General features: G+C 37.1%; 1 protein-coding gene across 1 annotated transcript in view; it reads left to right on the plus strand.

The window, feature by feature from the left end:
- VWA3A (von Willebrand factor A domain containing 3A) overlaps positions 1–20,249 on the plus strand; it is a 29,398-nt gene extending 9,149 nt beyond the window's left edge. The window contains exons 12-27 of the mRNA XM_032919848.1: positions 593–712; positions 1,567–1,641; positions 2,356–2,500; positions 3,435–3,633; positions 4,079–4,149; positions 5,195–5,353; positions 6,953–7,043; positions 7,499–7,596; positions 7,748–7,900; positions 8,491–8,599; positions 9,168–9,312; positions 9,813–9,957; positions 10,989–11,140; positions 11,972–12,098; positions 12,721–12,818; positions 20,053–20,249. Of these exons, the coding sequence (XP_032775739.1) occupies positions 593–712; positions 1,567–1,641; positions 2,356–2,500; positions 3,435–3,633; positions 4,079–4,149; positions 5,195–5,353; positions 6,953–7,043; positions 7,499–7,596; positions 7,748–7,900; positions 8,491–8,599; positions 9,168–9,312; positions 9,813–9,957; positions 10,989–11,140; positions 11,972–12,098; positions 12,721–12,818; positions 20,053–20,143 (1,978 nt within the window). The 3' untranslated portion in view covers positions 20,144–20,249. The remainder of the gene's footprint in view (positions 1–592; positions 713–1,566; positions 1,642–2,355; positions 2,501–3,434; positions 3,634–4,078; positions 4,150–5,194; positions 5,354–6,952; positions 7,044–7,498; positions 7,597–7,747; positions 7,901–8,490; positions 8,600–9,167; positions 9,313–9,812; positions 9,958–10,988; positions 11,141–11,971; positions 12,099–12,720; positions 12,819–20,052) is intronic.
- The last annotated feature ends 393 nt before the right edge of the window (positions 20,250–20,642 follow it).

Here is a 20,642-nt window from a genome sequence, read left to right on the forward strand (position 1 = left end):
TGGAGTTTTTCTGCACAGACAAAGGAGGTAGTTGGTAGGTTGAAGCTCATCTTCCTGTAAGAACCCATGAGAGTCATCCATGCTTTTCAGGCATGTTTTGGATATTCAGGTACAGAGAAGAAAGAGGACCTGTTTAAGGTTCAACAGCCATTATGGCACTATATGTGCTGGCACCCTGATTTTTGCATAGCTTAAGAAACATAGAACCATACAATGGTTTGGGTTGGGAGGGAGCTTAAAGCTCATCTAGTTCCAACCCCCTGCCATGGGTGCTTTCCACTGGACCAGGTTGCTCCAAGCCCCATCCAACCTGGCCTTGAATACTGTCAGAGATGGGGCAGCCACAGCTTCTCTGGGCAACCTTTGGCAGTGCCCCACCACCCTCAGAATTTTCCATTATTGTGACTTTTTTTTTTTTTTTAAACCTTACCTTATGTTTTGCAGATTTTTTTCTAAATATACATTCAGTGTTTATACATTTTGATACATAGCTAGAAAATACTTTCTCTGGTAAGTAAGAGTACAGTGAAAATAAGAATGTGTAATTAAGATTTGTTATTTGTCTTTGATGAATAACGTATTTCTTATCTAGGGTGGTTATACTTCTTGATATATCAGTGACAAACTCTATGTACATCATCCATATCCAACATTCTTTGCGACTTTTACTTGAGGAACAAATGTCAAATAAGGATTGCTTCAATATTATAGCGTAAGCAACTGTTTAAGGTTCTTTTAAATAGTTGTAGCACATTGCAATGAAAGAAGTGTGCTGATTGTAGTTACTAATGGACATATTTTAGATTTTTTCATTGTATTGAACATTTTATGATCAAGAGTAGCACCGATTTGTTGTTACTGGATAAGTGCATGGATCAGATGTACAGACACCAGATTAGTAATTAAAAATCACTGTTTTGGGTGATGCTTACTGGAACTGATTGTGTCATATGTGTTACAAAATCTCATCCTGCTAGATTGTTCATAACAGTATTAATTCACATGTTCAGTTTTTACTGGAAGAGGCTTTTGGTGTCTCAAGTGCTGTAACTGAGAATGCCGTTTACAGTAACTCCCATACTTTTTAATTATATAATAGTACTAAAATTCTGTACTCGACACTGGGAGTCAGAAACATATGGCACAATTGCTGAACAGCAGCTGGACAGCTTTATGACTGGCAGGTAAAAGCAAGAGACAGCAGCTCATGAAGTTCCAAACCTGGTGGGTGAACAGAGCCCTTACCCCTCAAAAGACATACAGGCAGCATTTGAAGATTGGGGGTTTTTTTGTCACAATCCTTCTGCTGAGCTTTGACCAGCTCATTTAGGGTCCTGTTCAGGAAAGAAAGATGTAGTCTGGCCCACTGCCTTGAAAATCTGACAACCCCTGAGTGGTGGATAAATGTGCATAATTAAATGGTTTGAAATAGAAAGTAGTTAACATCAGGCCTTTTTACATCTGTAATACCCCAAATGAGAGTTTTCTTTCAAAGTGAATTTCTTCTTGCTTGTTCTAAAGCAAAATCTGAAAATTAATTGCTGTTATTTTCCATTGCTGTGAAAGATTTGGGAGTGATATTGTGCCTTGGCAGCTGGAACTGGTTCCTTCCCAACCAGAAAACTTACAAAAGGCTTGGAGGTAGGATCAAATAACTTTGCCATACATCTGAATTAAGTGATTATAGGTACTCTGACACAGGTAGAACTGAGAAACAGATTTGTGAACAATTTAGAAAACTAATAGGTTTAATATACTACAAAGATACGTTACTGTGAATTGTTCTACACTGATTGTTCATGATGGATTGTTGTGAAAACAGCTTATAAAGTTTAATGTCTCAGTGACTTTGTATTTTGTATGTATACAGAATATATATGTACACAGATACAGAAGTGTCTGTGTGAGAAATGCACAGGTGACAGGATGAATTGAAAACTGATTCAAATTGAACTGGGATGTGAAAGCTAAATTATGTTTTTGCCTCACATACACTGGAAGCAAATCCCAGGTTTCTCTTTGTGGAGTCACACCCTCGGTGGTTTCATTACACCTCTGTCATTTCATTTTTATTCCTGTAAGTTCTGCTATATTACAATTTTTCCACATAAAATTAAGAGAGAATTCTTCCCTCTCTATGCTCCAAATCTTACCTTAAAATCTAGTTGTCCATGGCAGTACAGAAATTAGAACAAATAATTTGGGTCATTATATAATCTGGTTTTGCTCTCTGTCAAAAATTTTAGACTCCAGAGCAGTGGTATGAAAGAGTTTTAGTTCTCTTTATTGCTTTAAGCAGAAACAAAAGGATTTGTTGCTTCATTCTTTGAAATGTGAACATCATTTTTTTTTTAGGTGGGTGTTAAGCCTGCAGTGCAAAGGGAGTAGAAATCTCATGAGTGCACTGAGGAGAGCTGTGGAAATAGATTTCAAAGACAAGGATAAACACAAATCACAAGGACTTTACCTGCTGACTACTGGAATACCTGATCACGAAACAGTAAGTATTATCACAGGTTTTGCAACATTTCTGTAAGTTCCCATTTTTTGTTTCTTTTCTAGTCATCATAGCTTGTTGGCAGATACTTCTTTACATATCTAAGCCAGCACAACTGTGAGGATCTTAAACTTCCATTTCTGCAGTTGCTCCTTGAGTGTTGGAGGTAGCAATTGTGAATTATAGCAATTATTAATATTGTGTGAATCATAGAAAATTCAAAAGGTGTTTTTAGGATTCCCTTCCCACTCCAGCTTTGGCCGTCATTTCACTGCAAATTTCTGAGTTTGAGCAAACCAGCTGTGATTTTTTTTTTTTTTGTATATTATTTCCTTATAGCTTATGGAAACAAAGCCACAAATAGTTTTACTGTGGAACTCCATAGTATAATAACAGTAATCCATTGCTTAGATACGTGGTTGTAGTGCATGTGCTCTGTGGCTGTTAAGCCATGTGCAAAGCTTAGAGTTTCTAAACCTATGGTAACCCAACTGCAGTAACCATGCATGCACAGTAGGGTGTCTCGCTTTTGTTACCGAAATTCTGGGCAAACCTAAGAAATCATTAAAAGCTTGTGTGGATAATAAGAAAACAAAGGATGCATACAAAAAACCAAATGGATAGTTCCATCCCTACTTCTTTTCGTCAGTGCATGGCTAACTTGAAGTCCATGGCCTGTGTCTTTGATTTCCATAGGTACCCCATCTCACTTCTTGGCTGCAGTAATGCTGTTGCCCTTGTCACTAGTAATAGTGACAGGTTTTGTGTATATGCATGAATTGAGGAGGCATTCAGCTACTCAGGGTATGCTCCCGGACTGAATTGCTCAGGTTGCAAGTATTTGTACGTCAGTTCAGTGGAGTAGGTGGGAGCTCATCTGAGGTAGAGGGTCGCTACTGATATATTAATTTTTTTTCCCCTCCCCTCTGTGTTCCAGCACACAATCAGTGCTTATGTGGCTGAGGTTTGCAGAGGTTTTGATTTACAGCTTCATGTCTGTCTGTTCAGTGTAATGGAGGAGGTTGACTCTAATGGGATCATTCCAGCCCACTATGCTAACCCAACTGAGACTGCAAGTGCTTTTAAAGAAATAGTACAGGGAGCCAATGGGAGATTTCATTGGTTTGGAGAAGCAGGTATGTGAAAATGAAAGTCAGCACATACTTCTTTTTCATTAGTTAAATAATATTTATTAGTGCCCCCCCATCAAGTAGTTTACTTTTTTAGGATGTGCTAGTATTATACTAGCACTGAGATATAAACAGAGGTCCTAGTTTGACTGAGGCTTTCAATTGTATTGCAGAATATTACAAAAAAGCCTTAATGCAGGAATTTGATTGGGTTTTTTTCTGTTTGAATTCTGCCAGATATTTTAAAGATGTGCATTTAAAATATAGTTGCGAATGTGTTAGGTCCAGACTGCCTGGACCTAACAGGAAAACAAATGCTTACAGGAAACAAAGGCTTTTTGATTCTTTTCATTGATAATTTGGCATGCTTTACAAATTGTTGTATGTTTTAAAAAATGATATATTTTGTACACTTAAAAAAAAAGCTGATTAGCATATATTTGATTATTAGGTATTTTCGAAAGTGATGATATCACTATTATTGTGTCTGAAATGGAAAAAGCAAACAAGTACTCCCAAAAGGTATGAATTATAGGTATCTTTTTAAGTTCTGTGTTTCTTCAGAAAAAAATTGAACAGTTTTTGTTCAGCTGACAGTGCAGAAGATTAGACAAAATGAAAATCCTCATAAGATGGGCAGGAATGCTTGAGAGTGTGAGAATAGTCACCACAGAGTAAATATGGCCTAGAAAGCAGTTGTACAATGGCACTGCGGTGATCGGTGTTGGAGTGGCCATTATTCCTTATCAAATACAAGGAGTTTATAATCGAAGTGATTCTCCTTTTTGTTGCCAATCCTATGATGAATTCTTCTCAAATAGAATTGTTTGCTATAACTATATATATAAAAAAAGAAGTACGTAAAAAGTTAGATATATTCTATAACAAACATGCAATGTTATGTTCCTGTAAGTCACATTTCAGGGAGGGTTCATCAGTGGGACAATACCTTTGTTCAATTCCAAAACAGTTGCTTTCCGAAGTGTACGAGGGGTGTAGAACTAGACCATATGTCTCCATGTTATATGCCTATATATATTATATTTATATCTTATATAAAGCTATCTAAAATGACTGAGGCAGCGTAGCCAGCCTGGCCATACGGTTGTGTGTTACGAAAGTGTGATTAGGAAGATAGGTGCAGCAAGATCTATGTCCAGAGTCCTAAACAGCTTTTTGCATGCAAGTCTGAGTCACAAAAATCTTTTGTTTACAAAGAAGAGTTGGTGGATGTTTAATGGGATCTTAAAATATTTTGTTGCCATTTAATAGTTGCATATTCTTGGTTCATCATCTTCCAATTTGTTCTGGTCTTGGTATGCAAACTGTTGCCTTTTCTTCTAGAATGTTTGCTCAGAGCAGGAAGGATTTCCCTCCTGCGTATTAAAGCAACCACAGTACAAAGGGGTTTCTATTCAGTTAGAGGTGTTAAGCATTGCCAGATTAATAAATTTGCTGTGAATTTTATTTTTATTAAAGTAATAAATATAGAATGTCTGGCTTTGAAATGTCATTTGCTTAAATTTCATGTATATGAATTACTAAATGCTGTGAACTTCCATTTCAGTGTGCATTCCTAGTGGAATCCTTAAAGCAACGTTCAGTAAATCAGTCTGTTAATCCATTTATACCAGAAGGAGACTCAAATGTGCTTACAAAGGAAGAGAAAAGAAGGCCACAGAAGTTGCCATCTCCTAAACCCACAGCCCTGAGTCTGGCTAGAATGGTTTGAAATGGTCCCGTTTTTAATGAGCTGTGTGTTTTAATTAGAGATCTTACCCAACTGTCAGATGCTGCTTTTTGGGAGGGAAGTGCTCAGGCTGAAAATTCGCAGGAATTAAAACAGCACTGTGAGAGTGCCCTGAGTTGACATTGTAATTTGCATTCAAAATGCTACATAAACAAAAAAATACATCTTATTAATTCCCACTGAATAATTAATTATAATGGAACAACATTGCAGTGTCTAAAATTATCTAAATAATCCCTCCTCTGACCTTAAATATTTAGTGTTCAATGAAAACAAAGGCCAAGCAGAAATGTGCTGTACTAAATTCCATCTGTTTTTCAAGTCCTAGAAAGTACTGAATTTTATGGTATTCTGCTCATTTCCAGATGAGACAGCTGCAGCTGAGTAGTATGTCTTTGGCCACATAGAGAGCCAGCATAAAAACTAGAAATAGGGTTCAGGATTTATTTCCTGCCTGCTGTGCTGATTGCCATGGAGTTACACTATTGAGTCCTTTGGGATTTTGCTAATGTTTTCCTTGCTAATTTTGACTGTGTATGCATCTGTTCTGAGTGGGTGTGTATATCTGTAATACATACAAATGGCCAGGGCCAGTGCTTACCACTTGGATGTAGAAATGAGTAGATAAGAACTTCCTATTGCAGAGGATGTAGTTAACTTTTGACCTGGAATTTTCAGGTCTCATCTTTGAAATGGGAGTGGCACTCTTAGGTGTGTTCATGTGTCAAAGACCTGGTAGGTAAGCTCAAACAGGTCTTCCATGCTATTTTGTCAAAAACAGTATGTGCTCAATGCTTCTTCACAAATGCAGGAAAAAAGTAATCACTCAGATATGACAACATAGCATAGTTTTACAGGATTAAACTTGTAAAAAACTGGTACAGGTTTATCTGTAGATGTTTGGTGATATTTATAATATGTTTTATAGTATGTTATGTTGGGGGTTGGACTAGATGACCTTTGAGGATCCCTTCCAACCCAAACATTTCTATGATTCTGTTATATATAGTATGTTATAGTTTGTTATTTTACATTAGATGTCAGTTACTTGAAGTCTCTGTGTCACAGCAAAAGTCTGATTAAACAAGTGGTTAAACAAGTGTTCATGTTGTTTAGCAGACTGCTCATCCTCTAGAGAGCGTTGACTGTAGAGGTTTCCATACCTGGAGGAAAAAACAAGTGTTGTCAGCACTAGGTTTCAAATATTCGATGAAACTCTGAGGAAAATACTATATACTATATTTTATAAAACAGAGCCATTACCATACTAGACTGCTTCTTCAAGTTGCAAAAATGGTCCAGACTCATCTGCCTGTAGATGTTAGTCTTTAGTTATGGCAGCAGATGAAGTTGGCAAGATAATTAAGCCAGAGCAGTGAGAGCTACTTAACCTAGCAAGAAATCACAAAGTAACGGGTCGTCATGGGAAGCGCTGACTTGTCAGAAGAGCCAGAGTAAAACAGGAATTAGAGAATAATGAAGGATAGTTCCAGTTTTGAATAATGCAGTTATGATCCAACTGAAAGACTTTTTAATTGCCTTTTTTAAAATTATTGTTACTGTATGTGCTTATAGTATATTAAAGACAACCATGGTGCAGAGAGAAATGCTTCCAGAAGAGTACAGGCATGGCGTCCTACTAATGCCAAAGCAGAAATTCCACCAGGTCTGTATAGATTAGGGGCTTTTTGTCTTCAGTTTGTTTGGGGTTTTGCTTAAAGATGGTGTTAAATTAGAGATTTAATTGAAGTTTTTAGAAAAACTTGCAATTTTAATCTTGGGGATGTGTTGGGGAATTTTGTTTTGTTTTTGTAAAGTCCTTCGGGATCTTGTTGTCAAAGGTGCTCTAAAGAAAAATGCTGTCATGAGGGTGTAGATGATTACAGAGTATTTGGCTTGGAATTTTTTGCAGTTGACAATTTTTAAAAATCAGTTGTTTTTTTAAGTACTTTATATGGAAATTTTGCATTTGTTTTCAAATGTGGAACTGCGTATGGAACGCTCGTGTGTGGGGCTGGGTTTGGTTGATTTGTTTGTTTTAATCCACAGTCATATGTGACTCAAAGGGCTGTGATTTAAACCTCAGGCTCTCCGTATTACTTTGTTCATTTTCTTAACTAGGTCCAGTATACCAAAAGTATCCAAAGGTAACGTGCGTAGGAAAGTCTGTTCCCTCTGTTACGTTGCCAAACAAAGAGGAAATCTGTTCAAGCAAAGAGGTACTTTGCTCCTTATTAATGAAATGCCATTTGAGAATTATCCATATGAATTAATGCGAACATCTTAATTGTGATTTCGTACAATGTATTGTTACTTAATCTGTTCTAATATTTACTAGCAACCAGTTGCTTCATATGTTTGTCTTACCAGTGGCTGACCAAGTACAGTATTAAAAAGCTTAAACTGGACTTGCCCCGGCTGCTGTTTGGTCCAGGCTGCACTCACCAACAGAAAACTGTGGCGTCGCTGCACAAGAAAGTGTCAGCAAAATACTGCACTGTCTTCCCTAGTGTGGAAATCAATGTAAGCATTTTCAGACTTCATCTACCTACATCACTGAAAGGTTTTGTGTTTAAGAGAATGCATCAACATTTGTGGCTTGCCAGTGTGATATTCTCTTCACTCTTCCGTGGCTGTCTTTCTGAATCATGTTTCTGTTAGAAAGCTGGAGAAAGTTTCTTGTGGTGAATAAAAGACCATTTAGTATGTTCAAAGTGGAAAATGCATGGGATCTGGAGAATGCATCTCCTCTGCTCATACAGTGTGGAAAACAATTTTAAAATTCTAAGTAGAGCTTTTAAAAATGATGTGTGAGTCAAAACTGGGAAAATGTTGGATCTTGATTGTTTGGGTTTGTGTAATAACTGGAGAGAAGCACAGAAAGTTAAGTCCAGGATACTACTGCTCTATTATATCTATAAAACTGTTAGAGATAATGCAGCTGGTTCACCTGTCTAGTCAAATCTTGTTGCTCAGCTCAGCTGGCTGAGATGAGAACGAGGCTTTCCTCATTGGGGTAAACCAGTTATTTAGTAGCAACAGAGTCACAGAAATTTTCTTACACTATTTCATAGAGGTAAAGACAAACCCCCCTATTTTCCTGATTTTTCCAGGGGGTTGTGAAACATCTGCAGTTTCAACCTAAAGAACTGGAAATCTACACTGAACAACTGGAGAAAGTGTTGCGGCGCTATGTAGAAAGAATACAGTGGCTTCTGTCAGGTACTGGTGTGCATCTGGTCTGTAAAGCACAGTTGAAACGTATATAAAATATTCTTGTCTACTACTTATCATACAATAAATCTGAATATAAATCTGGACCTCAAATATAAAGTCATTGGTTTTGCATTTCATTGTATTCATATTTTTTATTAATACAAGAACACAAGAGAATTCAGTGTCTGTGTAGCTGAAACATCAAGCTTGCTGTGAAATAATTAGGGCTGTGATGTAAGCTTCTCCTTTTTGTATGCTGTGTTCAGAAATGCAAGGTTCCTGGTGTCAGAAGCTTTGTATCCATTGAATATATACAATAACATCAACAAGCAAAATTAGCTTTAAAGTTTCTTTTGCTAAGAATATGCCCTGCTGGTGAAAAGTATTTTGATCCCTCTGTTGCTCATTGAACTACATAGCTGCACACAGATTAGTATTTATTATGTAGAAATGTGCCCAGAATAACACCTAAAGACCAAAGGTTTTACAGTATGCTCAATAAAATAATATGTTCAATGAAATAAGCCTATGTAATGACAATTAGTTTTAATTAGTTTAATTCCTTCTGGCCCAGGAAGCCGAAGATTGTTTGGTACCATTTTAGAAGCAAATGTCTGTATTTTGGTTGACACATCTGGTTCCATGGACCCATATTTGCCACATGTCACGAAAGAACTTACCTCTCTTATCTGGGAACAGCTGAGAAAAAATAAAGTAAGGTATGATGAATTACTGATAAAGACTGAAATCTGCACCACTTACTATTATGTCATAAGATTGCTTAATAACAAATAATATAGTACTGAAACAATACAAGTAATTATTGTATGTTAGTGTATAATACACATGAAACATGAACTGCTTTTTCTGTTCTTGTTAACCAGCTTTCAGTTCTGAGCTCTGTAAGGTTTGAGCCTCATTTGCCTGATGCTGTTTATCCTTTAGGCTCAGCATACCCATAGACTTTCAAGCAGAGTGATACATGCTTTCTGACTCTTCTAAAGCTGAAGACTTTAATCCAATACGAGGCTTCTGGTTTTTGGGAGGAAGGAAGTTGGTTGTTTTTTGTGTTTGTGGGGTTTTTGTTTGGGTTGTTTTTTCCTATTGGGTTTACTTTTGTGTTCATTTTTTTTTGTTTTGTTTATTTCAAAACTGGCTTATCTGAAGTGACTGATAATACTGGTTAGGGTTTAATGTTGTGGGCCATCTTTCTCCTTAGGTTTAACCTGCTGAGATTTGCAGAAAATACAGAGAGTTGGAAGGAGTGTCTTGTAGAGGCCACTGATGAAACATGTCACGATGCTGTGCAGTGGGTGTCCACATTCCACGCTCATGGCAATACATGCACCCTTATGGCTTTACAGGTTAGTAAACTGTGTACTGTATTTTGGAGAAGACATCATGTCTTGTGGTGATATAACACTTCTATCTGACTGGTAATGTTTTGGGGAAAATTATTTGGTCAAAGCATGAAGCATTTTTACATGCAAAACACTGAACAGATCTGGAATCAAGCCACTGTTTCTGTCCCCAGGGCTAGTAGATACTAGAATTCATCACTCATACTGAGTTTAAGAAAAATTTGAAATATCAGTAGTTGAGTTAATATTTGTTTTCGAAGAATGCTGGAGAGAGAAAATAGCCAGTTGCTCAAAGTGATGCTAATGTGCAACTGTGACAATGAGATACTTGCTCTGAGCCAAACAGGGATTTTAAAGAAGTGGTGTTTACTGGAATTGCATGGGCATTGAACACACAATCCTTGAACTTCAGTAACAGGTGAAGAAACTTTTCTCCTATAGAAATTTAATAGTAATAATAATTTAAAACAGAGACTGAAATAACTTACAATTTCATGAGATTTAAAATTTGAATCACAAAAGAAATGTTGCCTTAAATGCATGATTCTTTCAGACACCCTTGCAGAATCTCCTAGTAAATCTTATGGAATTCATGATGAATCATATCCAGTAGAACTTTAAGGCATCTGTGTATTAAAAACATGTCCACAGAGTCAATTACTGTAGCAGTTTTCAATAATATAAAAAGGCCAAGTCTCAGTAAGCAGACATTGAGCATCTTTAACTCCCACAAAATGTGATGCAAAAATCTTCTGTTAGCAGTTCTCCAAAACCAGTTAATTTGCTTATTTCAATGAATCAGTTTTTTGTGATGTTGTTCTTAGGAATATACTGTCTTATGCTACAGATCATCTACTTATTTATTTTTCAAGTTTATATCCTTGATCTCTTTATACTTAGTGAAAAGACAAAACTCACTTGATAAATGAGGTGGTAAATATAAAACAATATTAAATCATTGGAAATCAAGTGTTTTCATTCTTAACTTTTCATATAAATGTACTAACTATTTAAGCTTATTTTCTGCTTTTCAGAAGGCTCTCAGTTTCCAAGGTATAGAGGCACTGTATGTATTGACTGATGGAAGACCAGACACCAGTTACAGTCTGATTTTGACAGAAGTTGAAAGATTGAGAAAAAACCAAGATATTAAAATTCACACCATTTCTTTTAACTGTGCAGACAGGTATATGATACTTTGCAAGAACAATAAAAAATTTTAGAATTACTAGTTTATTGTCAAAAGTCTGGGCCACATGCTCAATTCACTGAACAGCATGGCTGTCATTTTTCAAGCCATTAAAGGGGGAAGTAGTAGAGTGCTTGATATATAGAATTATTGGACCTAAGCTGAAAAAGCCAACTCGAATATTTCGAGTTTATTTGCATAACATTTGGTTAACTGGTCAGTAGCCAGTAACTATCTGTACAGGATATCTGCTAGTGAGGGAGAAACATGTCACTTCTGAATTCAAGTTACTCTTCTGCTGTTTCTTTGCAAAGAAATCTCCTAGTTAGTTGTGGATACTTTCGTGTCCAGTTCTAGGATGGAATCAATCCTTGCAGTTTACTTGAAATTAATGGCTGTATGACTATTTTTGACTTTGCAATGCTCGTGCTTGGGAGACAGGACTCTAAAATAATGATGTATAAATGGCAGTAAAAGTGTGTGACTCTTTATGGAGTCTCCTGGCTTTCAGTTTTCTTCCTGTGTGTAAAATACTAACTGCCCCTCACCTGCCAGCCTGGCTACTGGATTTCTTGGTTTACTTTCATTTTTGGTTCTATTACTACCCTGAACCTCTTGTCCAAAAGTAGCCTGTTATGACAGCTAAGCAGTGTATATTCCACATTAGCAATTGATGATGAGAAATGATACAGAGGTTTACAGTCATGTCCTTCAAACCACTTGTTTTGATGTAATATTTTTTGAGGAATCCATAGAAATTCTTCTTCTATTGCTGTTGCTTTCGGAGAAATAATTTTCCTAAGTAACTTACTACTTTGTTCTTAACAGAGGAGCTAATGAATTTCTGAAGAAGCTTGCTTCCCAAACAGGAGGGCGCTATCACTGCAGTTTTGGAGATGTGGATGGACAATTAGCAGCACACAGAATGCTGACAGAGGGGCTTGATGATGAAGATGTATGTTAAATTGATTTGTTTTGTTTGCTTTGGTTTTGTTTCATTTCAGCTTAGTTCTTCATCAATAGTCAAACTGCATTTAAAAAAGAAAAATAATGAGAAAAACTAGTAGCAGATTCATAAGATGCTTCACATTGAAACCGAAAGGAGACAATTGGATATCTGGCTTTGCTGCTTTGCCCGCTGCCTTGGTCAGTTGGTGAAACCCATGACAGAATTACACAGTGCAGCATAAGTTTTGAAAGAGAAGCAAAAAAAAACCAAACAAAAAACTTGCATTTAGACACCCTGGGTTTTAAGTTAACTTCAGCTTTTACTATGCTGCCTTAGTCTTGCAAGCTGGTATTTCATTTATGTTATTGTAAAATCCTTACACAGTGTGTAGTACGTTAATGCTGCAGCAGGAAACCTCAGGGATTGTCAGAGCAGAAGAATTATGTTAGTGAACAGAACCATGTTCAATCCAAAGTTGCTCTGCTCTCCCCTTTTAAGACCAAGACTTTGTCTGCCAGTAGATAGGAGTAGGGAGATTGACAGTTTAGGCTCAGTTAATTAAGTTGGTAGAAATTGAAAATAATAAATAGGTGCAAATTAAAGTAGAATATTTTAATTCTGTTTTCAGGATCCAGTTTTCCCTTACTTTGAAGGAGACGATTTAAAGAAGCTTACTCAAGAAGTAGCAAAAGCTAGAGGTTTCTTAAAGCAGGCAAAATCTTTGAGGTGAGTAGTAAGAATCTTTCAGTAATTGCTTTCATTCATGAAAGGAAGACAAGAATATCTGACTTTGTGTCTGGTATTTAAAAAGGAATCCCTGTTTCTTTCCTTGTGCTGTCAGTTTTAGTGGTCTTTTTTGAGGCTTAGAAATTATATGCAAGCCAGAGGGATTTAGTTTTAAGGTTTTACACAATTAGCTACCATCATAGTAAAGGATTTGAGCAGATTCTAATGTGTTAAAGTTCAGGGCTGTTGTTTTCTCAGTTGTTCCTCCATTTCTTATGTCAAAGAGAAATTACATTAAGTTGTTCCTCTCCTTGCTTAGTTCTCTCATCTGGCAAATCAATGTGTTTCTCTTGTATAGATTATTAAAAGAGAAAATTGTCTCTTGTGAGTGTGATGTAATGTTCTTTTTAGTACCTCTTCCTTTTTTTATGGCTTCTTACTCAGAAATACAAATTACTTTTATTTTCCAAAATCTTTATGGGCTTCTTCTATCCCACCTCATCCTGATTTCTCTAACTGCATTATCATCCATTCTCCATCTGCTAGAACTATATTCTCTGCAGAGAATAATGTGAGATCTTTCTTCTGTTCTCAGACAATCCCTTCTCAAATTTACTTTTCAAGTTACCATCAGTCTCCCTTTCTTTTTGCCCCTAAAGACCTGTAAATTTTCTACTAGCCTTTTTCCTGGGAAGATTCTCTAAGCCTTCCTTTTCACTTCTCTTATATTTTCTGAAGCATCTGACAAAATCATTTTTCTCAGAAAGATCTCATCTCTCAATCTCAGACTTTTTCTGCTTTCCTTAATAATTTGGCTCAGTCTTTTTCCTTTCCCTGTTAAGTCTCAAGCCTACCAGAATTTGTTCTGTGTTATGGAATCATAGAATGGTTAGGGTTGGAAAGAACTTTAAGCTCATCTAGTTCCAACCCCCCTGCCATGGGCAGGGGTGCCTTGCACTAGACCATGTGGCCCAAGGCCCTGTCCAACCTGGCCTTGAACACCGCCAGGGATGGGGCAGCCACAGCTTCTCTCGGCACCCTGTGCCAGTGCTTCACCACCCTCACAGGGAAGAACGTCTTCCTTATATCTAACCTAAACTTCCCCTGTTTAAGTTTAAACCCATTACCCCTTGTCCTATCGCTACAGTCCCTGATGAAGAGTCCCTCCCCAGCATCCTTGTAGGCCCCCTTCAGATACTGGAAGGCTGCTATGAGGTCTCCACGCAGCTTCCCTTCTCCAGGCTGAACAGCCCCAACTTTCTCAGCCTGTCTTCACATGGAAGATGCTCCAGCCCCCTTATCATCCTCGTGGCACTCCCCTGGACTTGCTCCAGCAGCTCCATGTCCTTCTTACGTTGAGGACACCAGAACTGCACACAGTGCTCCAAGTGGGGTCTCACGAGAGCAGAGGGGCAGGATCACCTCCTTTGACCTGCTTGTCATGTTTCTTTTGATGCACCTCAGGATACAGTTGGCTTTCTGGGCTGTGAGTGCACACTGTGTCTTTCCCCCTTTCCTTCTTTACTCTAATTTTTAACTTCCTTCCTTCTCCATAGAATAACAATGTAGTACCAACATTCCTTAGGTTTGTCTCTCTTTCTTTCCTCTTCCTCATCTTCTCTTTAGCATCCTCCCTCAACATGAAGTTTCTTTTTCCCTTTCTGTTAGAAGTTGTATAACAGATAACAGTACAGTGTGATGCCAGGCAGAGGTATGGCAGTGGACTCTAACAAGCTTATTTCCTGGAAACAGCATAGCCCTGCTGGCACTGCATGCCATCTGTATCTCAGTAGCCTGAATTAGCTGGGGTTGCACACCATTCCCTGCTGCTTCTGGTATAATTCAGAGCTAGTTTTCATACCTGCCTAGAACTGGAGTGAAGGACAGTTAAATTGTATGATCCTTCCGTTCATTGTTACACTTCCTAACTGCTAATCCAAAACCAGAAAGTACCATTTCAATAGTAATAGCAGGCAAAGAGCTTTAAAACGCAATATATCTCCTTAATGAAAAGATTTTCTGTCACACAAGAACATTGGCTAAACAAAGATACAAAGGTACTATATGTCTCTGTAAAAAGCTGTGTAATTCTTTAGATTTTGTTTTTCTTTTAAACAGGTTATTACTTCAAAAATGGAATATAAACCAAAAGGACAATTCTGTTTGTTTAAAAAATGCTCAGGTAAATAGCACAAATAGATGATAGTTTATGTATTACAATAGAAGGATAATATCTCATAACCCTAATGTAAAATGTATTAATTTCCAGCAGTGACTTTTTCCAAAGTTGAAAACATTTGTAATGATTTTAGCTCTTAGCTGAGCTAGTCCATGGTATAACCTAGTATACACAAAGAACAGTTCAAAGAGAACTCTGTAGGGTGAAAGGAGCAAGGCAGATATGTATTTGTAGTTATTAATTGTTTAGGTCTTTCAAAGCGCAAACAGCTAAGCACATGAGAGGGTTAAGACCAGATATAGTGGCTGTAATAACAATTGTTACATGGGCTGCAGGATTTATCAGTTAAATGAACAAGGCTGACTGAAAAAAGCCCCCAGTAATAGTAAAGACAGTCTCAGCAAACATAGGACTATTGCTACAAAGTTGTAGGAGAAGCAGCTGGACAAACTAAACCTCTGGCAGAGCCAACCTGCTGTAAAAATTACAGGAAAAGAGATACTGCTGGGTGGAAGTACTTTCCTCAGCATTAAGCACGACAGAAGCATTTGTCACAGAGCTGTTTGAGAGGAAAAAGTGGACATGCAGACAACTACAGAGAGTTGCGCTAGAGAACTTAGGCCCGCCCAGATATTCATCAAAGAACTGGGTAAGGCAGATGTGTAGTGAGACTGTTTCTATAGCCAAGGTTTGTATTTTGTGCCCAGCCATTCAAAGAGAAGGGAAAAAAATACCTAGTCAGATCCACTGGTTAAGAATGCTTGTTTCGTGGAGAATGGAACCTGGAGCTTGGTCAGGTTATGTGCAGGATTCAGCGTATAAAGGCTGATCACTAAAGAGAGATGCTTGGAGAGGGAATGGATATATAATGATCCTGTAGTAGCTAGAAAGTTGTTACAGGCATGTAGAGACGGAGGCTAGTGTTCCACGACCATCTCTGTCTTTCAACCTTTCAAGGTAAACTATTGCTTTTAGAGCGTACAGTGAGACATACCTGTTACTGTGCTTCAGAAAGTGTATAGCATTGCAGCATGATTAAACATGCAAGTAAGGAAAACTGGAAGTTAATCAAGTTAATTTATATTGGTTTTCCGTTACCATTTTGTCAAGGGTGATGGTGAGCCTATGCAGTTTCTATATTTTGAATTGTGTTTTTAAAACTATTCATGCGCTTGACTTGCAGGCTTAAATTTTAGATGAAGAAAAGATGGAAGAGGTTTGGAGTGGTACCACTAGCCTGCTTCCTTTCAGAGTGTGCTTAAAGCTTCCAGCTTCAAGCAGAAAGAGGGAAGATGTATTCTTTGTTGTCTCAACTTCTGGAAAGAGAAGTTACAGATAAGTGCTGCTGACTTACTCCACTTGCAGACTTTGCAGGACTCAAACTAAATCAAGCCCTGAACTCTGTAGAGTTTAAACATAAGTAGAGGATATTTTTCAATATAACCAATGCAAATTTTAAAAGTGTATGCATTTCTAATATAATTAGTAGTTACTCAGGGTCACAACTTCTGTTTCTCTTCTGTTCTGCTGCATCATACTAATAATTTCTTCAATCAGTTGGTGGTATGGCCAAGATAACTTTTTTGGCAGTTGGTTTGAGACTTCTTTGCTGGTGCTCATTATCCCTAACAGATGGGACAGGTGGCTGTGATACTAGAAGGAGAATTCTTCGTGCCAGTTTTGCATGAGAAGTCTAAGAAATAACCTTAGGCTTGGAATGAACATTTTTGCCAAAGTAGTTTGCTAATAATTATTTTAGCACATTGTTCTTTCTGTTGGCAGTAGAGAAAGATTTAGAGTTGATAACAGAGAAATCATCAGACATGCAAATAAGTAATATCTTGTTGCTGATAAAGCCTGGTTATGTTTGTATAACCGGACACTGCCAGTCTTCTAAGCAATTTTGTTAGGTTCTTACATGTTTCCTGTCCTAAAAGGATTAAAAATGTTTGCTAGTACCATATATGAAAACCAAGTTTAAGCTAACTGCGGTACTAAAGCATATATTTTTCTAGTTGATTTATGAATATGAAATGCACTTTGGTTTTTTACTGAGAAACTCTGCAATGACAGCTCATTGGTATTTTGTAGATGTTTACTGTTGTCTGTTAGAGGGTTAGGAGTTCATCTCAGGTGTTTAATATATGTAATATTTAATAAAAATGGATTCAGGCTGCGAAATTCACATACTTGGTCTGAATTTGTTCAGGAGCCATTTGCATGTCCCAAGTGCCAGCTGATGGGAATGACTGGATATACCTTGATATGGGAGATAATATCTTTTGTGTCCCTCCGTCTGTTTTGTCTCCATAAAGAATTAAAACTTTTCTACCATAAAAGCCTCTTTTTAATGTTGTATGCTCTGCACCAGCTGCACTAACATTTCATGTTAGTACCATACTGTGGAATACTGTAGTTTAAATGGTGTTTTGTGCTATGCATCATCACTTGTGATTTTATTATTATATATGTTGGTACATGCTTAACCATTGAGATGCTTTGATATGAAAATGTTAATTGTAAATTAATAGGATTAGTTAAATTTTCATTTGGGGTATATAAATATTTTATGATGACATATACTTGTGCAGGTATGTTAAATTATATCAAAGTTTTTGTGAAATAAGATTACGCACATGTGAGATTTTGGAACCGTGGATAACCATCAGAATATCTCAGGGTTGTGTTAGATTGAATTCTGTCGAACCTCTCATTTACAGCCTTTTGTTTTTCCCTGTGTAATATTTGGTGTTCAGAGATTTTACTCACTCAAAACAATTCAATTTACACAGTGTCTCTGTAGATTGATCATCAATGGGTCTATCCTGAATTCATGGCAACCTACACTAATGCTCATCCCATCACTCAGCTGTTTGTTTTGGTGTAGACTGGTCATTTGTTTCTGTGGGCAGAGCATAGCAAGTTTTTCTGGTTTCGTTCAGCATGTTCCCAGACTTATAGTAGGTGTTAGGAATTCAGGAGTCTTCTCTTTTCTGGTGGTATGAGCTCAGGGGGGTTTTAAGTCTTCTGTTCAAGAAAAATGCAGCTGAAAAGCAAGGAACAAAGGATGATGTTAGAATTTGTGTAACCACAGAAGCTATGAAGTAGTTGAGTGTTACAGTATTTAGCCATTACATCCTGTCCAGCTTAACTTCTTTTGCCTCTCTCTGTGCTTCTGAAGCCTTTGTCTTGACAGGCTGCTCAGTCCTGCTCTATTCAGAGCAGCTACTTCCTTTAAAATATATTTTCTGTCTCCTGGAAACTCCCATCCTACCTGCTCCCATCAATTTTAAGGAGATAGTTCAGTTGTGATGACCTGACTAGTCGAGTGCTCTGTTAATGACTTTTCAATATTGGTCTGCCAGGTGTATGTCATTTGCTTCCTAGAATGCAATTCACTGTATTCATGACACAATAAAAGAGGAGTTTCACAATTAACAAAGATACGTATTTTTTCTGGCAAGTTGTTTGTAAGTCATGTCATTGCCGTGACTCACTGAATGTGTTGATTTGCATGCAATGAATTAAACGGCTAAACCAGTTGCTGCCTTGAAGTATGTGTTCTGCCACCTATCAGGAGAGTGCTGTTTTCACAGCAAGAGTGGGTCACTGTGAATAACTATCAGTTAGAATCATAAATTCTGCCCAGAATTTGGTAGGTATGTTAGGCTGACCTTGTAAGCCACACATTTATATGCTTTCAGTGATTTGGGCTGCCTTTGTCATCGTGACCGCAGTTTATCTGGTACCAAGGCTCGCTCTTAATAGAGAAATAACTAGCAAGCAGCAAATCTCTCTTAGAGGCTTTTTCCTTTTCTCTACTTGGAATGTTCTGCAGCTTGTGTTAACAATTTCTGGGTAAATAATAACAATAAAGGTGAATGGAATTTTGTAAATTAAACTTGGTAGAAATTATGACAAGATTTTAAATGGTATCTGACTGGCATAGTGCAAAACAGATCCTCTTCTTCCATCACCCTAAGATGTCTCCCATGCTCTTGTAACTGCTCCAATGTTTTTTAGTCATGATGATCTGTACTTCTCTCTTCCCTTCCAATAACTGTTAGAAAACCTTTAAATTAAAATGAAACCTATTAGGATTGGTCTTCAATAATCTTTATAAAACCTGTCTATATATATATAGCTCTTGTGGCTTTTTTGTTTCCTCTGCAATCCTGTATGTAAGAAGCCAAGCTGTCATCCCTGCTCATTATAGAGAAACATGCCTTTATTCAATACAAGTTAATGCAGTATTTTTATTTATGATGCATTTGTTTTCCTTCCCTTCAAATATTGCGTAAACTGTCTCCTTCTCTAACCAGACCTGAGTGCTGATAGAGCGCATATTCGTTGTTGCTATTAGAAGTTGCTTTGTTTCTTCCTGGGATTCCACCCTGACGTGGCAATGCAGTCTCACAGTTATCATTTCATTTGACCTGCAAATCAGTCTGTGCAGCATGCAAAGCAACCAGGAACGCAGAATAAATGACAACAACGTAACTTGAAAAGCATTTTAGATGACACATTCCAAGGCTGTGCTTTGAAGTATTTGTGTGTGCATTATTCCTTCCATGAGGAAATGGTGAAATATGCAGAATCCTTACACAAATAAATACACAAAGACATAGATGAAGGAATAGGTTGAGGATGTTTATGTATGTCAATGAAGAACTAATTGATTTAAACACATCTAAAGTGCTAGATATTGTTGGTTTTAGAAACACTGTATGTGGTAGTACTGAAAAAGCCATTAACAGGTGAGAGGATATGAGAAAAACAGAAAAAGCAAAATATCTTCTCTACTAAATGTGCTTTTGGAACTTTGCTCTTTGTTCTTGTTATTATATTAAACAGAAATGTATAATTATATTGTTATACAGAGAATTTTTTACAAAAGACGAGCTGCTGAAATGCATGGTGATGAATGCTTAATATCTTTCTGTAATGAAAAAATGAGAGGGAGCTTACTGCCCAAAGGATCTTAACTTAGTCCTAGCATACAGTTGTTCTTTTGCTGTATTAAGCATCGAAAATACACCTTTTGTCCAATAACAGGAATAAGGATCTACATCTTCTTTTCCCTTCTGGCATGCACTTACAGCATGACATGGGTAAGTTGTTTTGCCTCTGTAGCTTACTTTTCTAGTTTAGCAAGGAATGTGAAGAACATTGTGTTACCATAAAGTATTTAATGTTGCATTTGAGCAATGCATACTTTGGGTATTTAAATTAAATCTGTTGTTGCACTAATATTGTGTTGGGAAAATCTTTTAAGGACAACTTCATTCCTTAGAAATATTTGATACATACCAATGTTTAGCATTTGATTATACAAAAAATAAATATTCTTAAGTTTCCTTTCCCAAATTCAGATCCCATGATTTCTCTTTTTGAAGCAAAAATTCTAAGCACAGTGAGGTATGATGTTTAGAAGAGAGTTCCATTATTTTCCATTAACATTGCAAGGCCTTCTGATTTAAATGCTTTTTAACATTTTCTGTCATCTCTCACTTAAAATGTGAATATCTCACTATTGTGACTTCACTTATCTCAGCTCTCTGGTTTAGACTCAATCCTTGTTATGAGGATGATTGGTTTTGTAGTCACAAAGAGCTAAATACCTTTAGTCAAAAGTACTTACACCC

This window comes from Strigops habroptila, chromosome 4 (genome assembly GCF_004027225.2).
Source record: "Strigops habroptila isolate Jane chromosome 4, bStrHab1.2.pri, whole genome shotgun sequence".
NCBI classification, from domain to species: Eukaryota; Metazoa; Chordata; class Aves; order Psittaciformes; family Psittacidae; genus Strigops; species Strigops habroptila.